Consider the following 21,279-nt stretch of genomic DNA (forward strand, 5'->3'; position numbering starts at 1 on the left):
TAACTTAAAGATGACTATCATCCTCAACATTTGATGGAAAAGATTCTAAAGGCATTTACCGTAGTAAAAAATAACAACTTCAACAGAAATACTGCTAAATTTTCATCTTTGTTAACTTTACACATATTTCCTTTTAGTCGTGCCATGGTACATTAATTAATATTATACAAGCTTGGATATTTCTCATACACAATTTTCAAGTATTTTGCTATGTCCAGATATTTTTAAATTTTCTCTTTCAGTGCCACACTTGGTTTTAATTTTTCCATGCTATCTCATTGTAGATTAAATATCCAATTATTAGAAAACCATTAATCGTGTAGTTTATAGTAGCATTCCACAACAATAGAGTAATCTTATATACCCACTGATTTTTTTTTGTTCTTTCATTCATGTAGTTTCATTTTCTTTTTCCTACTATGTTTTTTTGCAGGACACCATAGAAGTGCCTTTTTTTTTTTACCACGAACAATGGGCACCGGAATATCCTGAATTGGTCCAGTTCAGATATGATGGAGCGACGTACCAAATACGAGTAAGACAACATCAGGGAAAAGTCTTCTTTGCTGAAGGACTAAGACAACTCAGAAAAGAATTATGAATCTATCACCATTAATTTTTTTGCATGCGACTGCAAATCCATATTTGACCTTCACTTCACTCCCTCAGTAGAGCAGCAGACCTCCGAAAGACCACGACTGAGCTCATGACAACATATTTGGATTGTTGAAATCACACAGTCAATGCTAGGTGCACCCTAACCACTGGTAACCGTCACAAACTGTTCTTTGTTCATTATACAAATAGCTGCTTAAATATAATTTTGTTTTCTATTTCCTGTAGAAACTTCCAACTTCTGCTATAACCCATCTTAATGCCTGCAGTCAACACATGACGATCCTTAGAAGATTTAGACCTCCATTGCAGTGGCATGTTGTCGTGATTGGCATTGGAATTGGGGAGACATATGTCGTTCAACCTTGGTATCAATTTCTTGCTGACAGTGATTTCTCCCATGGTGATGAGGTCTCATTCTATTACATACGTACTGACAAAATATGGGAACTTGTCATCAGGCGCCATAAAGACTGGGACGGCAGTGATAGTGACTAAATTGATTTGTTTGTTTTGGTTACTTTGCTGAACAATTTGTCAACTTTGTTTTGGTAGTTTCTTTTGTTTTGGTTATTTTACTTAACAATTTGTCAAAATTGAACATTAAAATTATTATCGATGTTCAATCTATTTTAAATTCCATACTGCCTTTCATTTTATTTCTGGTTTGCAAAACAAATAAGCATGCATGCTAAATAAATTGTGAATGACCTGTGCGTATGCACGAGTTACAAACTAGTTAAATTAATAAAGCATCTAGCTAGATAAATGCTTAAGGAATCAATACATAACATAATTAAGATACATATAATTTCAAGTACTAATCAAAGACAATGCTTCTCCAAAATTCTTGGCTTCTCCAAATGTTGGTCAAAGCAGAAGAAACAAAATAAAGGCCATTACAAAGGCCATTGTTGCATGTTCAGTCTTCATTTATGTCAACATAGTCTGTTTTCAACATCATGAAGCTTATGTACTGCTGCATTCTACTAATATATAGAGTTGGCCACTGCTTTTCCCAAGGATGACAATTCCTAGACCATAACAATGCTAGAGGCGGTAAAGGACAACAACCTTTTAAATAAACCTGTTGTACATGCACAAACAATATTAAGTCAAATGAACACAAATGATTGCATAAATTTAAAGCTAAGACTATCTATCTTCAATGTACATGAACAAAATGATTGTCATAGACGTGATCGATACATATTATGCGATGCATAGAAGAATCTGTTGGTGGTTGACTTCTAAGAGGAAAAAACGTCATGCTTTGTTGTTAGGACAACAATACAAGGATTACATTATACCTTGATGTAATGACATATCTCATCTCTATTATATTCATCCATTTATCCATAGTAACCTGAATCAAACAAATATACACATCAAAGTTATTTAAAATTACTTCTTAAAAACCAAAACATAAATTACATACCTTGGATAACCCATTAACAATTAGGGACCTTCCTCGAACCCATCTGTGTCACCAAAGAGCTTGATATAGTCATCCGACCATTTGGCAAGTTCTTTAAGCAAATGGTTGCAGACCAATGACCAAGAATCTTCACCCATACTTAAAAAAATGGCAATTGACTGATATCCACAGTTACCGTCAACTTTGACATCCACAATGTTGTCAATAAAATCATGTATAAATGGCTGAAATTGATCCAACATCGACATGATCCTTCTTGGATTCGGCTGGTCAGAAGATGATGCACTACGCTTCACTGAAGAGTTGCTATTTTACACAAAATGTAAAGCATCAACATACTCCCAGTAAGACAAATCATACTTTGTTGATCTTTGGTTTCTGTTCATCGGTTTCTTCGGTGCACCTTTAGTGTTGACCTTTGCTGGAGGAGGACACATAGAGTTTTGATCAGGGTATGCAATTTCCCGAACTTTAGAGTTACTTTACCACAAACATCAAGTTCCTCAAATCTTTTAGATATGCTTTCCATCTCTTCCTTTATGGTCACTTGGGGCTCAGATAATCCTTGGTCTGAAAAACTAAGTCTCCTCCAAAACATATAGATTGAATCTAGTAGGATGCTACCAAGAACATATTTAGATAGTTCACATGCACAAGGAAGACTATGCATAGTTCTCATCACACAACCACAAGAAGAAGGATTTTTGTCAGCATAATGTACACGTTCAAACTCAGCAGCAATTTGATTTAAAGCATACCTTGAAACCATTCCAAGAAGCCTTTTGTATAAGGTAACTTTAAAAACATGTCCAACCACATGTGTATTTGTTTCAAAGGATGCTTTAATTTCAGTGTGTTATAGCGTGATCATGTTGTTCATGGCATCCCAAACACTACATAAGTCTCCAAGGCTATTATGTAATACACTTTTAAAAGCCCAATGAGCATATTCAACCCTTCATTTCAAATACACAAAAAACAAAAAACAATAAACATATACAATAATTAAATTTCATCAATTCATTAACCTTAATAGAAAAAGTTGAGCATTTTCATACCTGTTTGTTGTTGGGTTTTCTAAGTGCATCACCTTATTCGTCCAGGCTGTAATAAATTTTTCCTTGTGGGGGATTATCCATGTTTCGTTAATATAGTCAACAAACATTGGCCAAGGTGAACAAGCAATTTCAAACTTCTTAAGGCATTCATGGAACTGTTGTTCGAAAGGACAATCAACCAGACTTCCCCAGGCATCCATGACATACTCCCAAGCATTTTTTTGACCAATTAGGGATTTACATTTGGCCTTGACATTCTTGTCGATGTGAAACCTGCACAACAAGTTTGTACACTCAGGGAACACAGTTTTCACTGCATTTATTAATGTTAGGTCTCTGTCAGTCACAATAACTACAAGGAGGTCATCACGTCTTAAAAATAGACCTCGAAACCGTTCTAAAGCTCATACCACATTATTAACATGTTCACCCTCCAGATATGCAAAAACTAGTAGAGAATGTTATCCCCGTTGGTGTCACCCCAACAAAGTCAAGTAGTGAGAGTTTGTACCTGTTTGTTTTGTAGGTACTGTCTATTAGAAACACCAAATTACATACATTGCATAACTTCACTGCATCAGGGTGACACCAAAATATATCACATACCATGTCTTCATCCTTTAATCTATGTCAATGGATATATTGATCCCGTTCAAGAAGCTTCATTAGATGTTGCATTTCAGTATCACTTCCTCTAATGGAAGAACGGTATGCACTTCTTGCATTGTATATTTGTTTGATTGTTGTACAACTATTGACATTGTGCTTCTTCAACGTTAGCAAAATGTTTTTTGGTTTCACCATTGACTTGGTCATATCAGCAATAATTGTCTTTTCATCCTTAGTTAATCGCCCAGCGTATGCATGTCCAACTAATGACTTGGCCAATTCATGATTATGAGTCTTACACATCAACTTCACCATCCAACCTTGCCCTCCAATCACTGATTTCCCACAAAGCTTGAAGGGACACCCACATTTCCTACTCTCAGTATCTCTTCTAACAAAATCTTTCTTCCTACACCCATACTGACCACTCCTTTCACAACCAATTAACACAAAATGAAGTCCTTCCTCTACTACTAGTCTGTGTCAGACCTCATAATGACTGCAACAGATCCATTTTCATGAGCAACTGATCAAGCCCACTGCAAAACATCATCTCGGGTACCAAAAACCTACAACTCAACCCAAAAAATTTTAGTCTTCTACAACACATTCATTTTATCAAAACACTAACAATAATGAACATTATTACCTGAGAAGTTTTGAACGCATCCGAGCAATCAACATGTTGTTCATTCACACCACATTCTTGTTCATTTTGATCATCCATATCAACTTCTTCATACATTATATTGTCATACACCCATTGATCTTCGTCCATCTTAACAACAAATCAAAAATGTCCACATCATATAAAATTCTACATATTCTTTTAGTGCACACCATTTTATACAAACTACAATTCATAGTCATATATATCAATAAAAAAACCCTATATCGGTCCCTATACTTTATATTTAATTTCATTTTAGTTCTTACCATCAAAATTTGATTAATATTATCAATAAAAATTAACTACATAAATATTACCAAGTAATTTGTAACTAATTTATCATAAGAAAATTTGTAATAAAAAATAATTTATAATTTATAACTAATTTGTAGCTAAATAATTAAATTATATACTAATACTATATATAATTTGTAATAAATAAATAATTCATAATTTGTAATAAAATGTACATTATAGGGACTAAAAAAACACTGTCAAACTATAGGTACCAAATGAGTAATTTAACATATTAATAATTAAAAAAATAAAACTTTAACAAATTAAAAAAAACCAAAAAACTCATACGGATAAACTACATTCGTATGCTTTATACAGATGAATGGATGTAGTTCATTCATATGCTTTATACGGATGAACTTCGTACTTACGGATCAACTTCATCCGTATAAATCATACAAATCAAGTTGATTCGTATGTGAAAAATGATCACCACTCAACTAGAAAAGCCAAAAAATCGTGTACCTTTGACGAAATCGAACCAACAACCGCAACAATCACCGACCGGTAACACTTTCACCTCCACTGAACCGCTACCTCTCTCAACAATGGAAAACCAACACGAAAGGGAGAAAGGGAAGCACAAAACCATAAACGCATAAAAAAACAACAGAAAAAGCAACTTAAAAAGGAACAACATGCCAAGGGCATTAATGAAGAATGTTGGGTGCACCTAGCAACACCCTTCCTAAAGGCGTGGGAACTAGGAACATGTTGCTATTTCACTAGAGTATGGTCAGGACAAAATTGCCATAACAATAGCATTCCGAATGGCTTTCTTTACCATCCTAAGCTAAATTTATCAGTCACAAAATAGTTACTTGTTAGGAACTTGAAAATGGTAATAGTTCCTCTCAACATGTTAATTTCAGCTAACTTTATTTGACAAACAATGTCTTGTTCACTCAGTTCTTCAAAACAACTAGAGTCACTGATATATTTCTTTCGTATTAATATTTTATGGGTTAATGTTAATTATTAATTATTAATTTTTTTTATCACCAAAGGATTCAAACCCATAATCTTTTTTTTCTCTCTTCTCTCTTTACCACCAAGTAAATCTTATAACCTCATGTCCTTTTACTTAGTGGAAACCAGTTTTGAGGTCCAATCCCATGTCTCACCTTTCATTGGAATTGGTTACCATGTGATAGTTACATAAAAGTTATCCTAACACTAGTGGAAAAATTATGATTTATTTTGCATTCAAAATATACAACAATAATAAATAAGGAAAAATAGATTTGTGTACCTGAATGTAAGTTCTTGAAGCAACAAGTTTTTTATTCAATAGTGACAGACTCTACGTGTATCCACACCAAGACCTATCAACTCTTTGACGAGTGGAACTCTAAAGAGTATATCCTCTTTCTACTTTTCAAGTCTAAAACTAGACTAACTTTTCTCATTTGTGTCTAGTGTCCTTTATCTTGTGTAAATGCTTCTATTTATCATGTTAAAGAGATATGGATCTTTTTTCAAAGAAGTATAATATTTCCTTCCATCATTTATAGCTTAAGGTTAACTCTAGAATATAGTATTATTGTCAAACTCTAATAAGCTAAAACATTTAATCAATGAATAACTTAAGAAACTCTTTTCTTTTTTCATTCGATCGTCTTGGCCAAGGTCTTAATTATATCATAAAACTCAAACTCATTACCTAAGAGTTGATGGATTTCTTCTTGATTAATCATTAATTCTACAAGTATTTAATCATGTCCAATATTCATTCAACTAGTGTCCTAAGAGATTAGGTGTCTAAAATTAAAATATAACAAATAACTTATTAATTACTATGATAATCTCGAGTCAACTCTCTGAAACTATTATATTTTTTCTTGAGCACTCCCTATTAACATGTCAAGATAATATTAACTATTAGAAATTTTTAATTGAGTCAATTTAATAATGACATCCAAATATACATCATCTATATATGTAATTTAATAAATGAAATCTATTAATCTTTATCGATACATATATATTGATCTATCTGGATTATTGATGTCATGTTCACGATAATCCTACAATCAAGAACAATTTAGATTAAAATTATAAAAGACTTATTTCTCATTATCATAATCTTTATCATGATAACAAGTCTTTAATTTTAATCAAAGACTTGTCAAATTAACAATTTAATAAAATAATAAATATGATAATAAAATAAAGAATAATTCTTTATTAAAATTTATAACATGATAGATTAAATCTTGAACATATATATTTATCCCCATCACTATATTCATCTTATCTATCTTGACATGAGCTGCTTGTGACTCTCAACATCTACATTTTGAACCACTTGAACTTGTAGAAAAAAAAAAAACTATTTAAGCCAAACCATCCGAACATCATAGGCACCAAGATAGTTGATTTTTCCTTCAATGAATTCTCGGTTAATTGTCGGAGTTCTTTTGATTTATAGAGATTTAGATTTTTATTTTTTTTCAATATATTTTTTTATAAATAAATAGTATATGTAATATTTTTTACTATATTACTATTTAATCATAAACTGACATATACAATAAGATTGTTGATTTTTATCCTAATTAATCTTAGGATTATATTAATAATAATTTCTGGTTAATATAAAATTAACCTTTCTTTTAGTACATAATTATCTTTTAAACTATTTTTTTTCTTTCAACCAACCATATTTTTTTAATTTTTAGTTTTTTAAATGGAATTTTAATATTTTTTTAAAAATGCCAACATAATTAAAATTACTTATATTATAATTTAAATTATTTATTATAAGTCTAAATATAATTTATATATTAAAATATTCATTTATTGTGATTTTTAATAATATAAATAAAATATTTATCTTGTGTGATACACATTAAAGTATTATTATAAATAAATTTGATATTAAATTAAATATTAATGGATATTTAAATGATTTAATATTTAATAAATATAATAATGAAAATGATATTTCATAATTTAAAGATTAAATTGATAAATTTGACCGATTACTAATTATTTGAAGTAGAAATTTAGTAGTAAGGGCACAGAGAAAGGGCAGAGTATATCCTAATGAAACGAAGCGTTTTGAAGTTGAGAAGATAGCAGAAGAAGAAGGGAAGAGATCCATTCCATGGCGTCGTCGTCTTCAAACTGAAGACCGGAGAGAGTCACCGTCGTCACTTTCCGGAGAACAGAACAGAACAAGTGCATAAGAGAATCATCGAATTTTCATTCCTTTGTGTAATTTCAATTTGTTCCCTTCTCTGCAAATATTTAATCTTTAGTTGCTCTTTTAATTGTTTTACTCCATAATTAAAAAAACCACACTTTCTTGTGCTTAGTACTTTGTTTAATTAATTAGTTAATGGCCTTGAAATACAGTGTGGTGATTTATTTATTAAACTTGGGTGGTATTTGGTTAGAAGATAGAAGATGAAGCGCAAGCGTGGGCATAAGAAAGGGAAGGCAAAAGGCAGCACTAACCATGGAAGCAGTGGTGCTGATGCTAACAAGGAAGAAACCTCTGGTTTGGAGGTTGACACACCTTCTTCCACGGGGACCGGGATGGATCAGCAGCAGCATTACAATCTTGCTAACATAAATCCTGATGGTTCTGTTGATAAGGCTATTGGGCGTGTTAAGGTGAAGCTCAAGACACCTAAAATCTTAGACTCCCAACCCACCTCATCTGATGCTCCCAGTCCCACACAAAGCGATACTGAGAGAATGGAAGATAGTGCAAATTCTTTGCCTGATATGAAACTCAGTACTCTGTCTAAGAGAGCTGCTAGCATTAAAATTAAGTCTTCATCAAACCACACATTGTCGGCTTCCACTGAGATCACCCTCCCAAAAGAAAGAAAGAATAAGCAGGAATTGGATGCTTCCTTAGTGGTCTGTTGGACCTTTGGTTTTGTTTGCTATTTTCAAGCATTCCATTATCAATTATAATAATAATAATAATAATAATACATTTGCTTTGTTCTGCACAGGTTTTAAGGAAGGTAATGAAAATGGATGCAGCTGAACCCTTCAATGTTCCTGTCAATCCTGAAGCTCTGGGAATTCCTGTATGTAACTTTTTTCCATCGATTTTTTATAAAACATGGAACCATTTTCTTGAAACGATTACTTGTGTCTAATGTCGTAATGCTGTCTGGAACCAGGACTATTTCGATATCATAAACACACCAATGGATTTTGGAACTATATGTAACAATCTTGAAAAGAATGAAAAGTATATGAATTCCGAGGATGTATTTAAGGATGTTCAATACGTTTGGGACAACTGTTACAAGTATAACAATAAGGGTGACTATATCTTGGATCTTATGAGGCGAGTAAAGAAGAACTTTATGAAGTACTGGACAGCAGCTGGGCTATACAGTGAACAATCAAAAGGGACCAAGGGTGAGACATCTATGTGTGTGTGTGTATAATATATATACACAATCCTTCCCTTTTCCTTTGCAAGTATGAAAGATATAAAGCATTTAGCTATGCCAGAATGAAGAACATTACTTTGCATACATAATCTTCTGAAAACAAATGATTTTCATTTCATGTAAAATACTTTACTGTGGTATTCTGATAGCAATATGGGTGTATGTTTTCATTATGAATCACATACAGAGAGGACTTCAGCAGAAGATATTGCACTTTCTGGTGATGGAAAAGCAGGGAAGGGTGGTCAATTGAAGCAGAAGACAAAAAAGCGTCATGGGTCTGTATTTTCAAACTGCAATTTAACCCCCTATTTATTATATTATAATTCCTTATGTGGTAATTCTTCTTACAATGGAAATGACTTAGTTGCTATCATGTAAACTAAATGAAATCACTTGTTGATAATGTTCATTGTGTATTATGATTAAGTGAACAATATAAGTTTACAAGTAGATTGTAATTGTAGACTAATACTTAATTCTCAGAAATTTGATTCTGTCTGATAGTGTATCTTTCTTAAAGGTGGGTTATAAATCTTAAGTAAGATAGAAAAGAAGAGAAGCTTTTGTTTACTTTGGGAATTGCATTTCCTTCAGATAAGTTCTGTAAAATGTATCTTTTGGTTCATTTGTAAATGTAAGTGATTCTAAAACAGATATCAATAATGACGCATGACCAGGGGTTCCCTTGTTTTTAATTTCCCCCTCCCCCCCCCCCCCCCCCCCCCTCCCTCTCTCTTTCAGTTCCCATTGTATTGATGATGAGAATTGTTAATGGATAATGGTTCAATGAAATTTTTTTCATTTTGCAGAAGACACCATAAACATGATTGTTTATGTGCTATTTGTGTTCTAAAGCGACGTAGGAAGGAACGGGAGGAGAATGCTCGAATTGCTAGAAGCAATTTTGGATCTGGTGGTGATAAGCATGCTAACGAGTTTAAGCACGAGGTATTTTAATGGCTTGTTGCCTACACTTTATCTTTTGGATAGATGTCTAATTTTTAGAGGCAGTTTTAGGGTATATACATCATGTCTCACTGGTAAAATTCCTAACTGAAATGATGGGACCACAACGAATTTACTTATTATATATTTTTCTGATTTGATATTTTCATTATGGTTATTATGCTGTAACTCATTAAGAAAATGATTGAAAAGAATATAGCTGGACTGGCTTTATATCTCTGCCTTGGTGCAATTTATTAAGCTAGTTATCATAAATCAATGTTTTTAAAGTAGCATGAAGATGATGTTCTCCTGTTTGATTCCGTTATTGCCTTTGGTAACATCTGAATCCCTGACATAAAATGAGGGTCATAGTACAAGCATTGAAGAAAACTAAGCATCTACTTTATTATTAAGTGGACAATGACTTAAAATAATTTTTTACTACCTTGTTTTAAGGAATCAATACAAGTAGAGAGTCCTGGTGGTGAAGATTCATCATCAAATATAGATGAATCTATGGGCACTGATGGAGATGTTGATGAAGACAAAGGAGAGGTGGCAAAGATGGAGATTAGTGAGAAGCAGTGTAGCCCTTCTGAGAGAAAGCATGTGAGCATTGATGTTGATAATGATGATGACAATGATGACCATGGCCTAGAGGAAGGGGAGGAGGAGGAGAATGGAGAGGAAGAAGATGAGGAAGAGATTGAAATGAACAGCCAGAAGGGAGAGATGAATGAAACTTTAAAACATGGTGGAACCTTGGAAGAGAAATCAAATGTTGGTGATGCAACCGCTCTACATGATGAATATAGAACAAAGCAACAAGAAGGACAATCTGCGGCAGTCCAGCAACAGAAGAAACACAAGGTATTTCCCCAACTGTTTGTTCTAGCAAATGACAGCATTTGCACAACCCATCGGCAAGAAATCACATCCTAGAATGCAGTTACATTAACTTGCCAGTGTGATTATTTGCAGTTAATTAGTGTACTAAATAGTTCAATCTGTTTGTAGGGGTCACAAGATAAACAGCAGAAAGCTAAGCTCCTTGAGAGCTTATATAGTGAAAACCACAAGCTTTCAAGTTTATGTGGAATTCTCTTCCCCCAAAATAGTCAGTCTGTCTGGAGTGGACCACACTCACTAATACAGAAGAGAAATTCTGCTCGTACTAGTTCAATTCACGCTGCTATTAGGACTTTCATGGGGTAGCTTTTATCTTGATCAGTTTATTACACTTCCCAGCAGCCTATGTCATTAATATTTTAGTTGACATCCCTTCGTTACATGATGTGTGTATTATAGTCACAATTTCTTGGTAGCAACAGCAGATTTTGTAATTTTTCTTTCTGTTCTTTTTATTTTCTCGTTATGCTATGGAATGACGTATATGAAAGAATTTGTGCTTCAAACCCGTTTTACTTTATAAATCATGAAAGTAAAAGTAAACTGCCACTTGCAGTCATAGCTCAAGTGGTCAAGTTTCGTTTAGAAACTACTAGATTTTGCATTAAGCTACATTTCAAAATCCTATCATGTTATTTGTCAAACGAGTAATCTAAATTCTACTGCTTAATGTTATCCCGTAATCTTATTGTCAATCTCTTGTTCGAGCGAAATGTTAACCATTGATCATATTTTTTTAAAACAAAAAAGAATGTATTAACTGTTTAACTAGCTTGGAGACTAGATGTATCATTTACTTAAAACACAACAAATTACATTGACTTCCTCGAAAAAATGATAATTGATAATCTCATAATTTGGAAAGATTCTAATAAGATTGATAACTGGCAATCTCCTAATTTGGAAAGTCTAGCCAATGGCTTGATTAGACAAATGCCATCTGGCTAATTTGCTCGAACTCTTGCAGCTCTATAGCCAAATATGAAAGTTGAAATCTTTGTTACTTTTGCATTTTTTTTAAGAACAGGGACAATCATAGTGGGTTTGGTTGCTCATCAGTGAAAATGGATGCTCATCATTTTGGTGCATCTTTATTCAAAAAAGAAAATCACTTTGGCACATCTAATAATAAAATCATTCGTACAAATTGGACGTCGAAATGTGATGGTATGAGCATTTTTTTAACTTTTTTTGCTGAATGTGCATTTGTTAAACTAATCCGGACACACGTCCAAGGCAACAGAAAGACGTACAGTTTTTTTTTTCTTTTTTCACAAAAAGATATACAGTTCGCAGAAGATAATTTTTATACGTTTATTTTTTATTTTTTAAAGTAAAAGAAAAAGTAAAGATGGGAGTCCGAGTAATGTTAAACGAAAATTAATAGAGATAGAACGGACAAAATTAATCCTCTGCTGGGGGACTTCCAAGGATATAAAAACCCTTAAATGGCACATTTACACAAAATATAAAAAAATCTAGTCCATTGGATTGAAATTGAATCCTACAGCAGCTTTTAACTCGAATGCATGAGTGTTTCCGAGAGACCCTGAAATATCTATCTACTTAAGTGGTAGGTAGATCATATTTCACCTCTCCTAGGTAGAGACCACATGCCGGGGCCATTGGACTTGCGGCAGTAACAGTCTTCGCATTCAAAATTCTCTCAACTGAAAAGTGCATCATGTGAGAAAATTTTTAAGCCCAAACAAAATCAAACGTTAGTGAATATATTGTAACACGTAAATAGAGATGAATGGTATGAGTACCATCCGGAATTGTTAAGTTTCCAGTGCCAGCAGCCTTGAGAACACCAACAAGTAGTCTAACCTGAAATAAATTAGCATCTGTATTCAGAACAGATTGGATTGAACATGCAGGACTAAATCACAACGTAAAACAGAAACTTCGTTGTGGCCTCAATTAACAGGAAGATACCCAGCCTGATGGTAAAGAAAAGAATACCCAACCTGATGGTAAAGAAAAGAATACCCAACCTGATGGTAAAGAAAAGAACGCGCACGTGCTGTTACCACCAAGCAACGATGTCGCCTTCTTTTGCCAAATCCTGCATCTTGACTTGATGTAATTACTTTATCAATGCTTGGATTAGAAATAGGAGGAATGTCAGTTTCAGTGTTGTTGGAGCAGCTACGAAGATCACCACTGACTTTATTATGTTGTTCTCTATCCATTAGAGATGGAAAATATGGACTTTCAATTACCTCATTGACACTGAGTTCATCCAAAGTTCTAATAGGTGACTTTGCCTGGGATGGGGGAATTCTACATCATCATATGTTATGGATAGTTCAAAGAGACTTTTACATGAGATGTTGTAGAACATCAAAACAGGAATGATGATTTTGAACGGGGGAAAAATGCTAAAAACACTTAGAAAGAATGTACATAGAGCATTAAACTAAAATAAATCCTTTAAATGAAAATTCAATCATAACTACAACTTCATAATTGTGAAGCTTGTCAAATAAATCACTGCATATTGTGCAGTCCCTATCATCCTTCAGAGGAATGTAGAAGAGAGTAGGCTTGCAAACAAGGTTCCAATTTGGATAAAAGTGTAAAACTACTTATTAATTAGAATTTTATGAATCATTGTTTGGAATATTGAAGAAAAAAGACAACCTGACAACCAGCTGCCCTGAAGGAACTAAAATCATGGCATCCAACAAGAACTCTGCATGCTTCCTGCATGGATATCATCAATAACTTGAATAGCTGCAAGATTGAGAATCTAGTAAGTATAAGGAGCTGTTAACTAACTTGCATAGCTGGAAGACTAAGCTCCTCAGGTACATGCCATGCTCGATCTTTCTCGAAGGTTGACAAAGGCTCTGGCCCAGAAAGCAACCGATAGAAGTATCTGAATAGTAGTTCCAAATAACTATCAATTACTGCAAATGGTCATAAACAAAACAAAAGAAGTTCCATGACAATGCATGGAAATGTAGCCAGATTCAGAAAATCTAGGATGAACCTTACTGTGATACTCTCCAGTGTCACTATTATTTATTATAATAGAGTACAATTTCATGGACCAAGCAAGTTCTCAATTAATAATCCAACAAATGCCATCTAAGAATGACAATCTTGCATCGAATAGAACTTTACAGAAGCCAGTGACGTTACATACAACACGACAATTGATAATCAACGTATGTTTAGTCTTTGAGAAGAAAAATCTAGATACTCACGTGCGCTCTTGCGCTTTAAATCTTGCATGAAAATCAGATGGAACACATCGAACATCAATAACCATTAAGTCACTGTCGTGCTTCTAAAATAAATCAAATTGCCAAAAAAAAAACTGTTAGAGCTTTTGAGCGGACAATATAGTCAAGTGACATCAGCTAATAAATGGAATTTGAGAAACAGTTTAGGTTTTCAGAAATGCAACTCCTTGAGTAGAAGAAGATACCTGTAAGAAATGGTTTACAGCTCTTCCAACGACAGCAGGTTCATGAGGTGGTAACTGCACTTATACAATTACAAGACAGGATGAGCATGAGCATGAGCATATATTGATTAATATGAAGTTAAGTAACGGACCACTTCACCAGGCCTCCTTTTGCTGATGCGTTGAATATCAACATGACAAACATTTGACAAAGCATGCACTCCAGCATCCTGCACAGTTATGTTAATTAACATATGACTGTCATATATTGTATTGAAAATTGTAAATTGTAAATTGTTTGTGATACTCACAGTTCGACTTGAACAAGACACAGAGACCGGTTGGCCAACAAATTTGGAAAAAGCTTCCTACAATACAACAAGAGATTAGATTGCAATTATGGATGGAAATGAAATGGTGATCTGATGTTACCTCAAGAGCACCGACGACGGTACGGACATTGAGCTGCTTCTGAGAACCGGAGAAGAGAGTCCCAATATACTCGATTGCAACCAAATAGCGCTGAATCCCATTCCTAGGGTTTTGGCTCATTCCTTCTTCTTCTTCGTCAATGTCACTGTCACTCGGATACTCGATTTTTGATATCTTTGACGGCCTGCTATTATCACTGCATTCCAAATCCACGGTATGCTTCAGATTCTGTGTCATTGAATTCTCACTCAATTTTCTTTCAGCTCCAACCTCAACTCAACTCAACTTCTTCCTCTTCTTGCACTTCTCACCATACCAAAAATAATTAAAAAGTTTCCCTATATCTAAAGCCTTTTTTTTTGTTCCTCCTGCTAAATGCTAATTAGTAATTGAATATTGAATAGATAAATATAAGTCAATCAATTACAAACTAGGATATACAGTTTCTGTCAAAAAAAAAACTAGGATATACTGATATACAGTTGTTACCAAACAAACAAAAAAACTATGATATTCAATCGTTCGTTAATTTTTAATTATGGCTTAAGCAAAGTTATGAAGAATAATCCGGCGGGTCGGTAATTGATTTGGTTTGACTTAGTATATATTAAAAATTTTAAAATTATATATATATATATATAATATAACTAAGATTAATAAAAATTTATTCATACTCTAAAATCTAAAATAATAATTGAAATATTAAAGTTGATAACATAAGTCCACAAATATTAATTCAATAACATAATTACAAAAGTCTCGGATTTTATTTTGGAGCATTTTTATTTTTATTTTTTTTGTATTACGTGAAATGGGTTTTAAAAACCAAGTTGGATAATCGGATTTATCCCAAATCGACTATGTCTGATCGGGTCTGGCTAGGTCATCCCGAGCCAGATGCATGACCAGTCTAATAATCAAATCAGTCCGATTATGCCGTTGGGTTCTAATTGGACTGGTCGGATCAAACCAAGTTTTTAAACTATGAGCATAAGTGTAACAACTTTTATATTTCTATTAAATTCTTAGTATTTCTTTCTTTCTTTCAATTTTTGTTTTTCACGTTAATATAACATTGGTGTGAAATATTTATGAATTCTAAATGATTAATAATATCTTTCAACAAACAAATTACTTTTACGATATCTTTTCTTTTAATTACATCTTTTTCATCGATAAGAATAAGGTTTGAACTTAAATTTCAATTTAGTTTCACTCTGTATATTAGTGTTTAATTCTTACTCAGAAAAATAAATTAATTTTTCTTAACCTTAGAAAAAAAAAGTAAAAGATAAGGATATATAAAAAAATTACAATAATTTTTTTCAAAATTAAGGCAAGTGATAACCCAGTTCCCCAAAAATACTAATTAAGAAACTTAAAGTCGAAAGACTCTTTTTTTTTTTCTAGGGAAATAATCTTATATTATATCATAATCAAGAAAGTGTTCAATAAAAGCACGACTAAAATCAAAAACTTGTGGACAAGCGTAGGATCGAGATACTCTAGTCAAGTTATGAGTAACTTGATTGGCTTCTCTACTTACAAACTGAATTCTACAGTTATGAAGATTACAAATTTTTTTAGCACAGATACATAAAATCCGACCAGCTTCAAGTTCATGAAAGCGCTTTGAATGAATAGCATGAGGAATGGCTTTGCAATCTGTTTCAATAATAACATTAGTGAGCTGAAGGTCCGAAATCCATTGGAGAGTAGAAAGGACAGCATAGGATTCAGCTTCTTGAGGCTTTGGAATTCCCTGGAACCAAGATATGGCTGAGATGAACACTCCTTCAGAGTTACGAATGCAAGCAGCGAAGCCAAATTTGTTGTCTTCTTGAAATAGAGCAGCATCTACATTACATTTCATGAAGTTTGAGGAGGTTTTTTCCCACGATGTTGAACCAGGATGTTGGTGTGATTGGCTTGCAAATGTTGAAAATCATGTTGTAGGGAAATGTTGATTGGCTTGCAAATGTTTTCCCACCTTGCTTAAAATGTGTCGTGGTCATCTTATATGGTTTCGTGTGTAACTCGTGAAACCATAACATTAGAGACTAATTTCCAACCTTGCTTCCCTTTTTTCCTAATTTTTTTTATGTTTTTTTATGATTTTTACATTAAATAATTTTTTTCTTTTCCTTTTAATTTCTTAAACCAGGACACTGATTAACATTTGTCTTTAAAATATTATGTTTTTATTTTTAAAAAATTAAAAACAATAAAATCAATAAATTTTATTATTTTTGCAAATTCTTTAGAGAAAAATAAACGTGTAGTATTTACCATTGGTAAACTAAACCTATCTACTAAAAGAATAATGCAATTGCATAATCAAACAAAACACAACTTTGAAACTGGGCGCTCATCCACGTGAAACAATTAATAAACAGTCTTGCCAATAAATTATACAGAAACATTGGAGACATCGAACCATAGTACGCAAACATCAACTCATCAAGTAATATAAAAATAATTGGTCAAACTTAAAATGTGTCGTGGTCATCTTATCACACAAATCATAAAGGAAGCGTGTGCTTCAGAAGCTCTAAACAAACCAAACTGCAAGTCTGCAACTCTTAAATGCCTACGTGTAGAAATAAATATCGGGCTCTCTTGTTCTCCTCTCGCCATCTTGCTATCTAAATCCAGAGGAGTTGAGAGTAAGGTTTTTGGTAAGTTTGACGAGAGTACCTTGCTTGGTACCACTTGATTGCATCTCTATTTTCTTCTCTCTTGCTTCGACAGTGTTCTGCAGAAAATTAAAAGACAAACGATGATCACAAAGGCAAAACTCAATATAAGAACACACAAAAGAAAAATGTTTTTACAGCATGCAAGAGGGAGGGAAGATCTAATGACAAATATAACATCGCAGCACTACAATATTCCAGTTGTGTGTACTTATGGCAAATCTCATATCTTCTACGTTCCAAATAAGTAAGAATCATTGTAGACAATGGAACTTACTTGGTAATTGTCATTGCCATATACTCCCTGTTCTGGCCTTGCATGCTTAGTACTCCTCTGGGAACGAAATAACTTTTCTCGCCTCTAATAGAAGTCAAAATCATCCAATAGAGATTTCTTAGCCGAATAACTTTTAAAAATATTCAGCATCTTCAGTCCAATCTGCAAGCCAGATAATTACAAATTTAATTATAAATCACGTCTAACAAAACATCAAGTCGATAACTATAATAATATTTATAGCAATACAATTCTAATTCTACTTAATCACATATCATATAAATATTATCGTATACAGCCATGCCAATAGAATGTCCTGTTAGTGTAAAGATTTTTTACATTGTCATTCAATCACAAATCACCATATATAGTAAGTTTATTGACTTTCAAATAAATACCTTAAAAGTAACAACAAAAATTATTTTTATTAATAGACAATATAAAAATCTTTACACTAACAGTGTATTACATTGGAACTCATAGGCACAATAAGCACCTTTGAGTAACCTTGCAATAGCCTATCAAGAAAGATAAGAAATAATAGAGGAAACAAAAGAAATAATGAAAAATCAAAGACTTAATTACTGTTTTAGTCCCTCAATTTAAGGATCTAGTTTTTTTAGTCTCTTATTTGATTTTTTTAGTCCCTGAATCTTGAAAATTGCTCTTTTTAGTCCCTCCTCATATGAGGGTGGGCCAAATACAGAATTTGTGACAATTTCAAAATGCAAATTCTAGCAGCTAAAAAACACCACAAATTGTCAATCTATTATTCTCCCTTTAGCACACACTCATGGGATGGACTAAAAAGAGCAATTTTCAAGATTCAAGGACTAAAAAAAGAAAATTTACATTTAAGGGACTAAAACAGTATTGAGCCAAAATCAAAATTCCTTCAAAATCCAAAATAAACAAATAACTTTCTCCGAATAAACGAAAATAATTAGCATCAAGATATGCATGACCTAATCATTGATCAACTGACAATATATTCAATATAGTAGAGATTCACTTTTCCCTTTAAAGAAATTTCCCTCTTGAAAGACCCAAGAACATTGACTCTAAAATGAGTTATCATGTCATTCACACAAACTCTGTACATATTACTTAACTTTCTTTGTCAGTAAATAACTTGCACCAACTTATATAATTCAGGGGTAACTCAAATTCATCACAATCTATTCACATGGTTGTGCAACAACTACTTTTTCCATCTCTATAAAAGCAGACACAGGTGCGCTTTAATGCCATCAAGTTAAGAATTACCTCTTGTGTGTCCCTAGTGTAAGTTACAGGCTTGTTCTCATTGCTTGGAAGGATGATATGCACAAACTGATTGTTGGGAACATCTTTTATTATGTGTCACTTAATTGGGAAGAAACCGTTGTACTTATCAAGTTTTCAAAAGTTCATGTCTTTTTTAAAGTCCACCGGCCCAAGTATCTCAGCCACTCCAACAAACTGTCTGCTAGCATTAACCTGATTTGACAACAAAATAAATCTAGGATCTATGAATATTCAGAAATAATGATTTAAGGACAAGAACTCCCAATTCTAAAAATATACTAGCTGATATATCATTGAGAATGACAAATACACTAAAATAAAGATATTCCTATTATAATTAGGAATAGAATAAATGTTTTTGGCATTTCAATCAAACAATTTAAGAAAACATTTTACTTTTGCCAATTATTGGACATCAATATAAAAGGAAACATAAACTGATGATCATGTTTTTATAATGAGCTTTTGAACTTTGAAGATAATTTAACCTCATGAAAGAGAATAAAATAAAATAGAAGAATAGATACCTTTAACAAAATGTCAAAATCTAAAATTTCAATAAAGAAGTTCCAGTTTTCTCGTTACACTTCTGAAGGAAAAGAGAGAGAGAGAGAGATACCACTTGTGAACTAAGATTTGAACTCACTGAGAAAAAGAGAAAAACTGGACACTTGGTTCCTGTCGGTCTCAATTTAGCTTCTGCATCAAGGAATGCTGCGTTCAACTTCTTATTTCCATTTGGAGTACTTGTCCAAACATTATATTTAACACTCTTATGAACTTCGTCTTCATTGAAAGATTTAATCACATTAAATTTTGCAGTTTCATATTCAGTTTGGAAATCTGAAAGGTTATATTCATCTTTACATATTGTGATCACAAGCGCATCCTTAACAAGTGATGGTTTTAGAAGAAAATTGTTGTAACGACCCCGAGGACCCCGAGTCATTTCCATTGACGTTTCAGATTGTCCACTCCTGAATTTGTCATTCAACAAAAATCAATCATTTACACTAGACACTCTCCCAGTTGGTCTGTAGTTAGTAGAGGTATTTGGCCTGTAGTTTGTGGGGGGGGGGGGGGGGGGAACATGGCATCTTGGGTTGGCTAATGATGAAAAACTTCCTGTTTGGTGATATGTATTTGGAGGAGTGGATGCTGTAAAATTACAACGCAAATGAGGAGCCTGCAAAAAAAAAAAAAAAACATTCACATGATCAAAACATCATAATTCTACAGCAGTTATGGTGAAGATATAAAACACTTGAAACAAAGTTCATAATATGAAAATTTTTATCCATTTCTTAATTGGATAAGTATATTAAATAAAACTAAAACAACAGATCCTAGAGGTGACAAACAAGGCTGGGGAGAAAATTTTCCGTTACAAATTATCTCAAACAAGTTAAGCAGGTATTAATGAAACAAGGACAATAATACCTTTCTAAATATTCATCAATGCAACAATTCTACCATCCCACAAAATGAATAAATAAACAAGTGTTACCTCGTGATATCATAAGCAATCTGAAACATCATAATCTTCCAACTGATTGCCTTGTTTAGAATTTTGATATCTTTTTCAGTATCAGCCACAGTCTCAGATATCGTGCTGGTTAAAATCCCATTTCTAGGTGTAGACTTTAACTTGTTTGGCTTCATTAAACCAGGAGATTTAGGATTATTCTTTGCAATTACAGAACCCTAGACAATTTTGCTTTGCACACCAACAGAAGTTGAGACTGATCAATAACAAGACTTGGCTTCTGATTCATTCACACCTGGTTGTTGAAAATAATAAGTCTACGAAATTGAAAGGTAAGATTGATGATCAACAAAATGCCCATCGAGAGACCCACAATAACCCTGATAACTAAAGGTTATAAGATAATAACAAAAGGTTATGACTTTGATTACACACACGACACAATGCTCAAAAGTTTAAACACTCCAAGTTAGCTCATAAAATATACGTTATCAAATATATTCAAATGAATAAATGTTTGTTTGAATGTGTATATTCTAAATCAGTATTAAACCATTGCTTAGATACAGTATCAGATCAGCTTCTTGTACCCTCTGCTTATGCCAAGCAAAATAATGCCTCCATCTAAATTTTAGGTTTTGTATAAATTCCATAGATTAGTAAATTTAAGTCTGAACCAAATATCCATATACCTTCATTTTAATTCAATCAA

At 33.0% G+C, this 21,279-nt stretch overlaps 2 protein-coding genes and 1 pseudogene across 6 annotated transcripts; 1 reads left to right on the forward strand and 2 right to left on the reverse strand.

The window, feature by feature from the left end:
- Window positions 1-7,689: 7,689 nt before the first annotated feature.
- LOC100802058 (bromodomain testis-specific protein) lies at window positions 7,690-11,461 on the forward strand. 4 transcript variants are annotated; one of them, XM_006592598.4, is made up of 8 exons: window positions 7,690-7,906; window positions 8,092-8,560; window positions 8,659-8,736; window positions 8,833-9,076; window positions 9,299-9,389; window positions 9,924-10,062; window positions 10,519-10,932; window positions 11,080-11,461. In XM_006592598.4, exons 2-8 carry the CDS (start codon window positions 8,099-8,101, stop codon window positions 11,275-11,277), a joined length of 1,626 nt encoding a protein of 541 aa, XP_006592661.1. In that variant the 5' UTR covers window positions 7,690-7,906; window positions 8,092-8,098; the 3' UTR covers window positions 11,278-11,461. The 4 variants fall into 4 exon arrangements, with proteins under 4 accessions (XP_006592661.1, XP_014620459.1, XP_006592662.1 ...); XM_014764973.3 differs by having other exon boundaries at window positions 7,703-7,906; window positions 8,048-8,560; XM_006592599.4 differs by having other exon boundaries at window positions 7,703-7,906; window positions 8,089-8,560.
- Window positions 11,462-12,335: 874 nt separating this feature from the next.
- LOC100802586 (tRNA pseudouridine synthase A) lies at window positions 12,336-15,243 on the reverse strand. The gene is made up of 10 exons (XM_003540100.4): window positions 14,822-15,243; window positions 14,701-14,757; window positions 14,542-14,619; window positions 14,411-14,464; window positions 14,187-14,269; window positions 13,756-13,855; window positions 13,618-13,680; window positions 12,969-13,241; window positions 12,741-12,801; window positions 12,336-12,641 (listed from the first exon to the last, which is right to left on the reverse strand). The coding sequence occupies exons 1-10, from the start codon at window positions 15,056-15,058 to the stop codon at window positions 12,538-12,540; spliced, it is 1,110 nt and encodes a 369-aa protein (XP_003540148.1). The 5' UTR covers window positions 15,059-15,243; the 3' UTR covers window positions 12,336-12,537.
- A 1,799-nt stretch (window positions 15,244-17,042) lies between these two features.
- Window positions 17,043-20,928, reverse strand: LOC102666321 (YTH domain-containing protein ECT4-like; annotated as a pseudogene). The gene is made up of 6 exons (XR_417308.3): window positions 20,863-20,928; window positions 20,639-20,785; window positions 19,728-20,267; window positions 19,061-19,273; window positions 17,795-17,956; window positions 17,043-17,576 (listed from the first exon to the last, which is right to left on the reverse strand). The product of XR_417308.3 is annotated as a YTH domain-containing protein ECT4-like (transcript).
- Between the last annotated feature and the right edge of the window lie 351 nt (window positions 20,929-21,279).

Source organism: Glycine max, chromosome 12 (assembly GCF_000004515.6).
Source record: "Glycine max cultivar Williams 82 chromosome 12, Glycine_max_v4.0, whole genome shotgun sequence".
NCBI classification, from domain to species: domain Eukaryota; kingdom Viridiplantae; phylum Streptophyta; class Magnoliopsida; order Fabales; family Fabaceae; genus Glycine; species Glycine max.

Excerpts from the sequence above, each read along its gene's own strand:
- LOC100802058 (XM_006592598.4), top strand. The coding sequence starts at position 8,099 with ATGAAGCGCAAGCGTGGGCATAAGAAAGGGAAGGCAAAAGGCAGCACT. Across the intron at positions 8,737-8,832 it reads CTGAAGCTCTGGGAATTCCT|GACTATTTCGATATCATAAA; the intron begins GTATGTAACTTT and ends GTCTGGAACCAG. Across the intron at positions 9,077-9,298 it reads ACAATCAAAAGGGACCAAGG|AGAGGACTTCAGCAGAAGAT; the intron begins GTGAGACATCTA and ends AATCACATACAG.
- LOC100802586 (XM_003540100.4), bottom strand. The coding sequence starts at position 15,058 with ATGACACAGAATCTGAAGCATACCGTGGATTTGGAATGCAGTGATAAT. Across the intron at positions 14,758-14,821 it reads CCGTCGTCGGTGCTCTTGAG|GAAGCTTTTTCCAAATTTGT; the intron begins GTAACATCAGAT and ends GTTGTATTGTAG. Across the intron at positions 12,802-12,968 it reads GTTCTTTTCTTTACCATCAG|GTTAGACTACTTGTTGGTGT; the intron begins GTTGGGTATTCT and ends AATTTATTTCAG.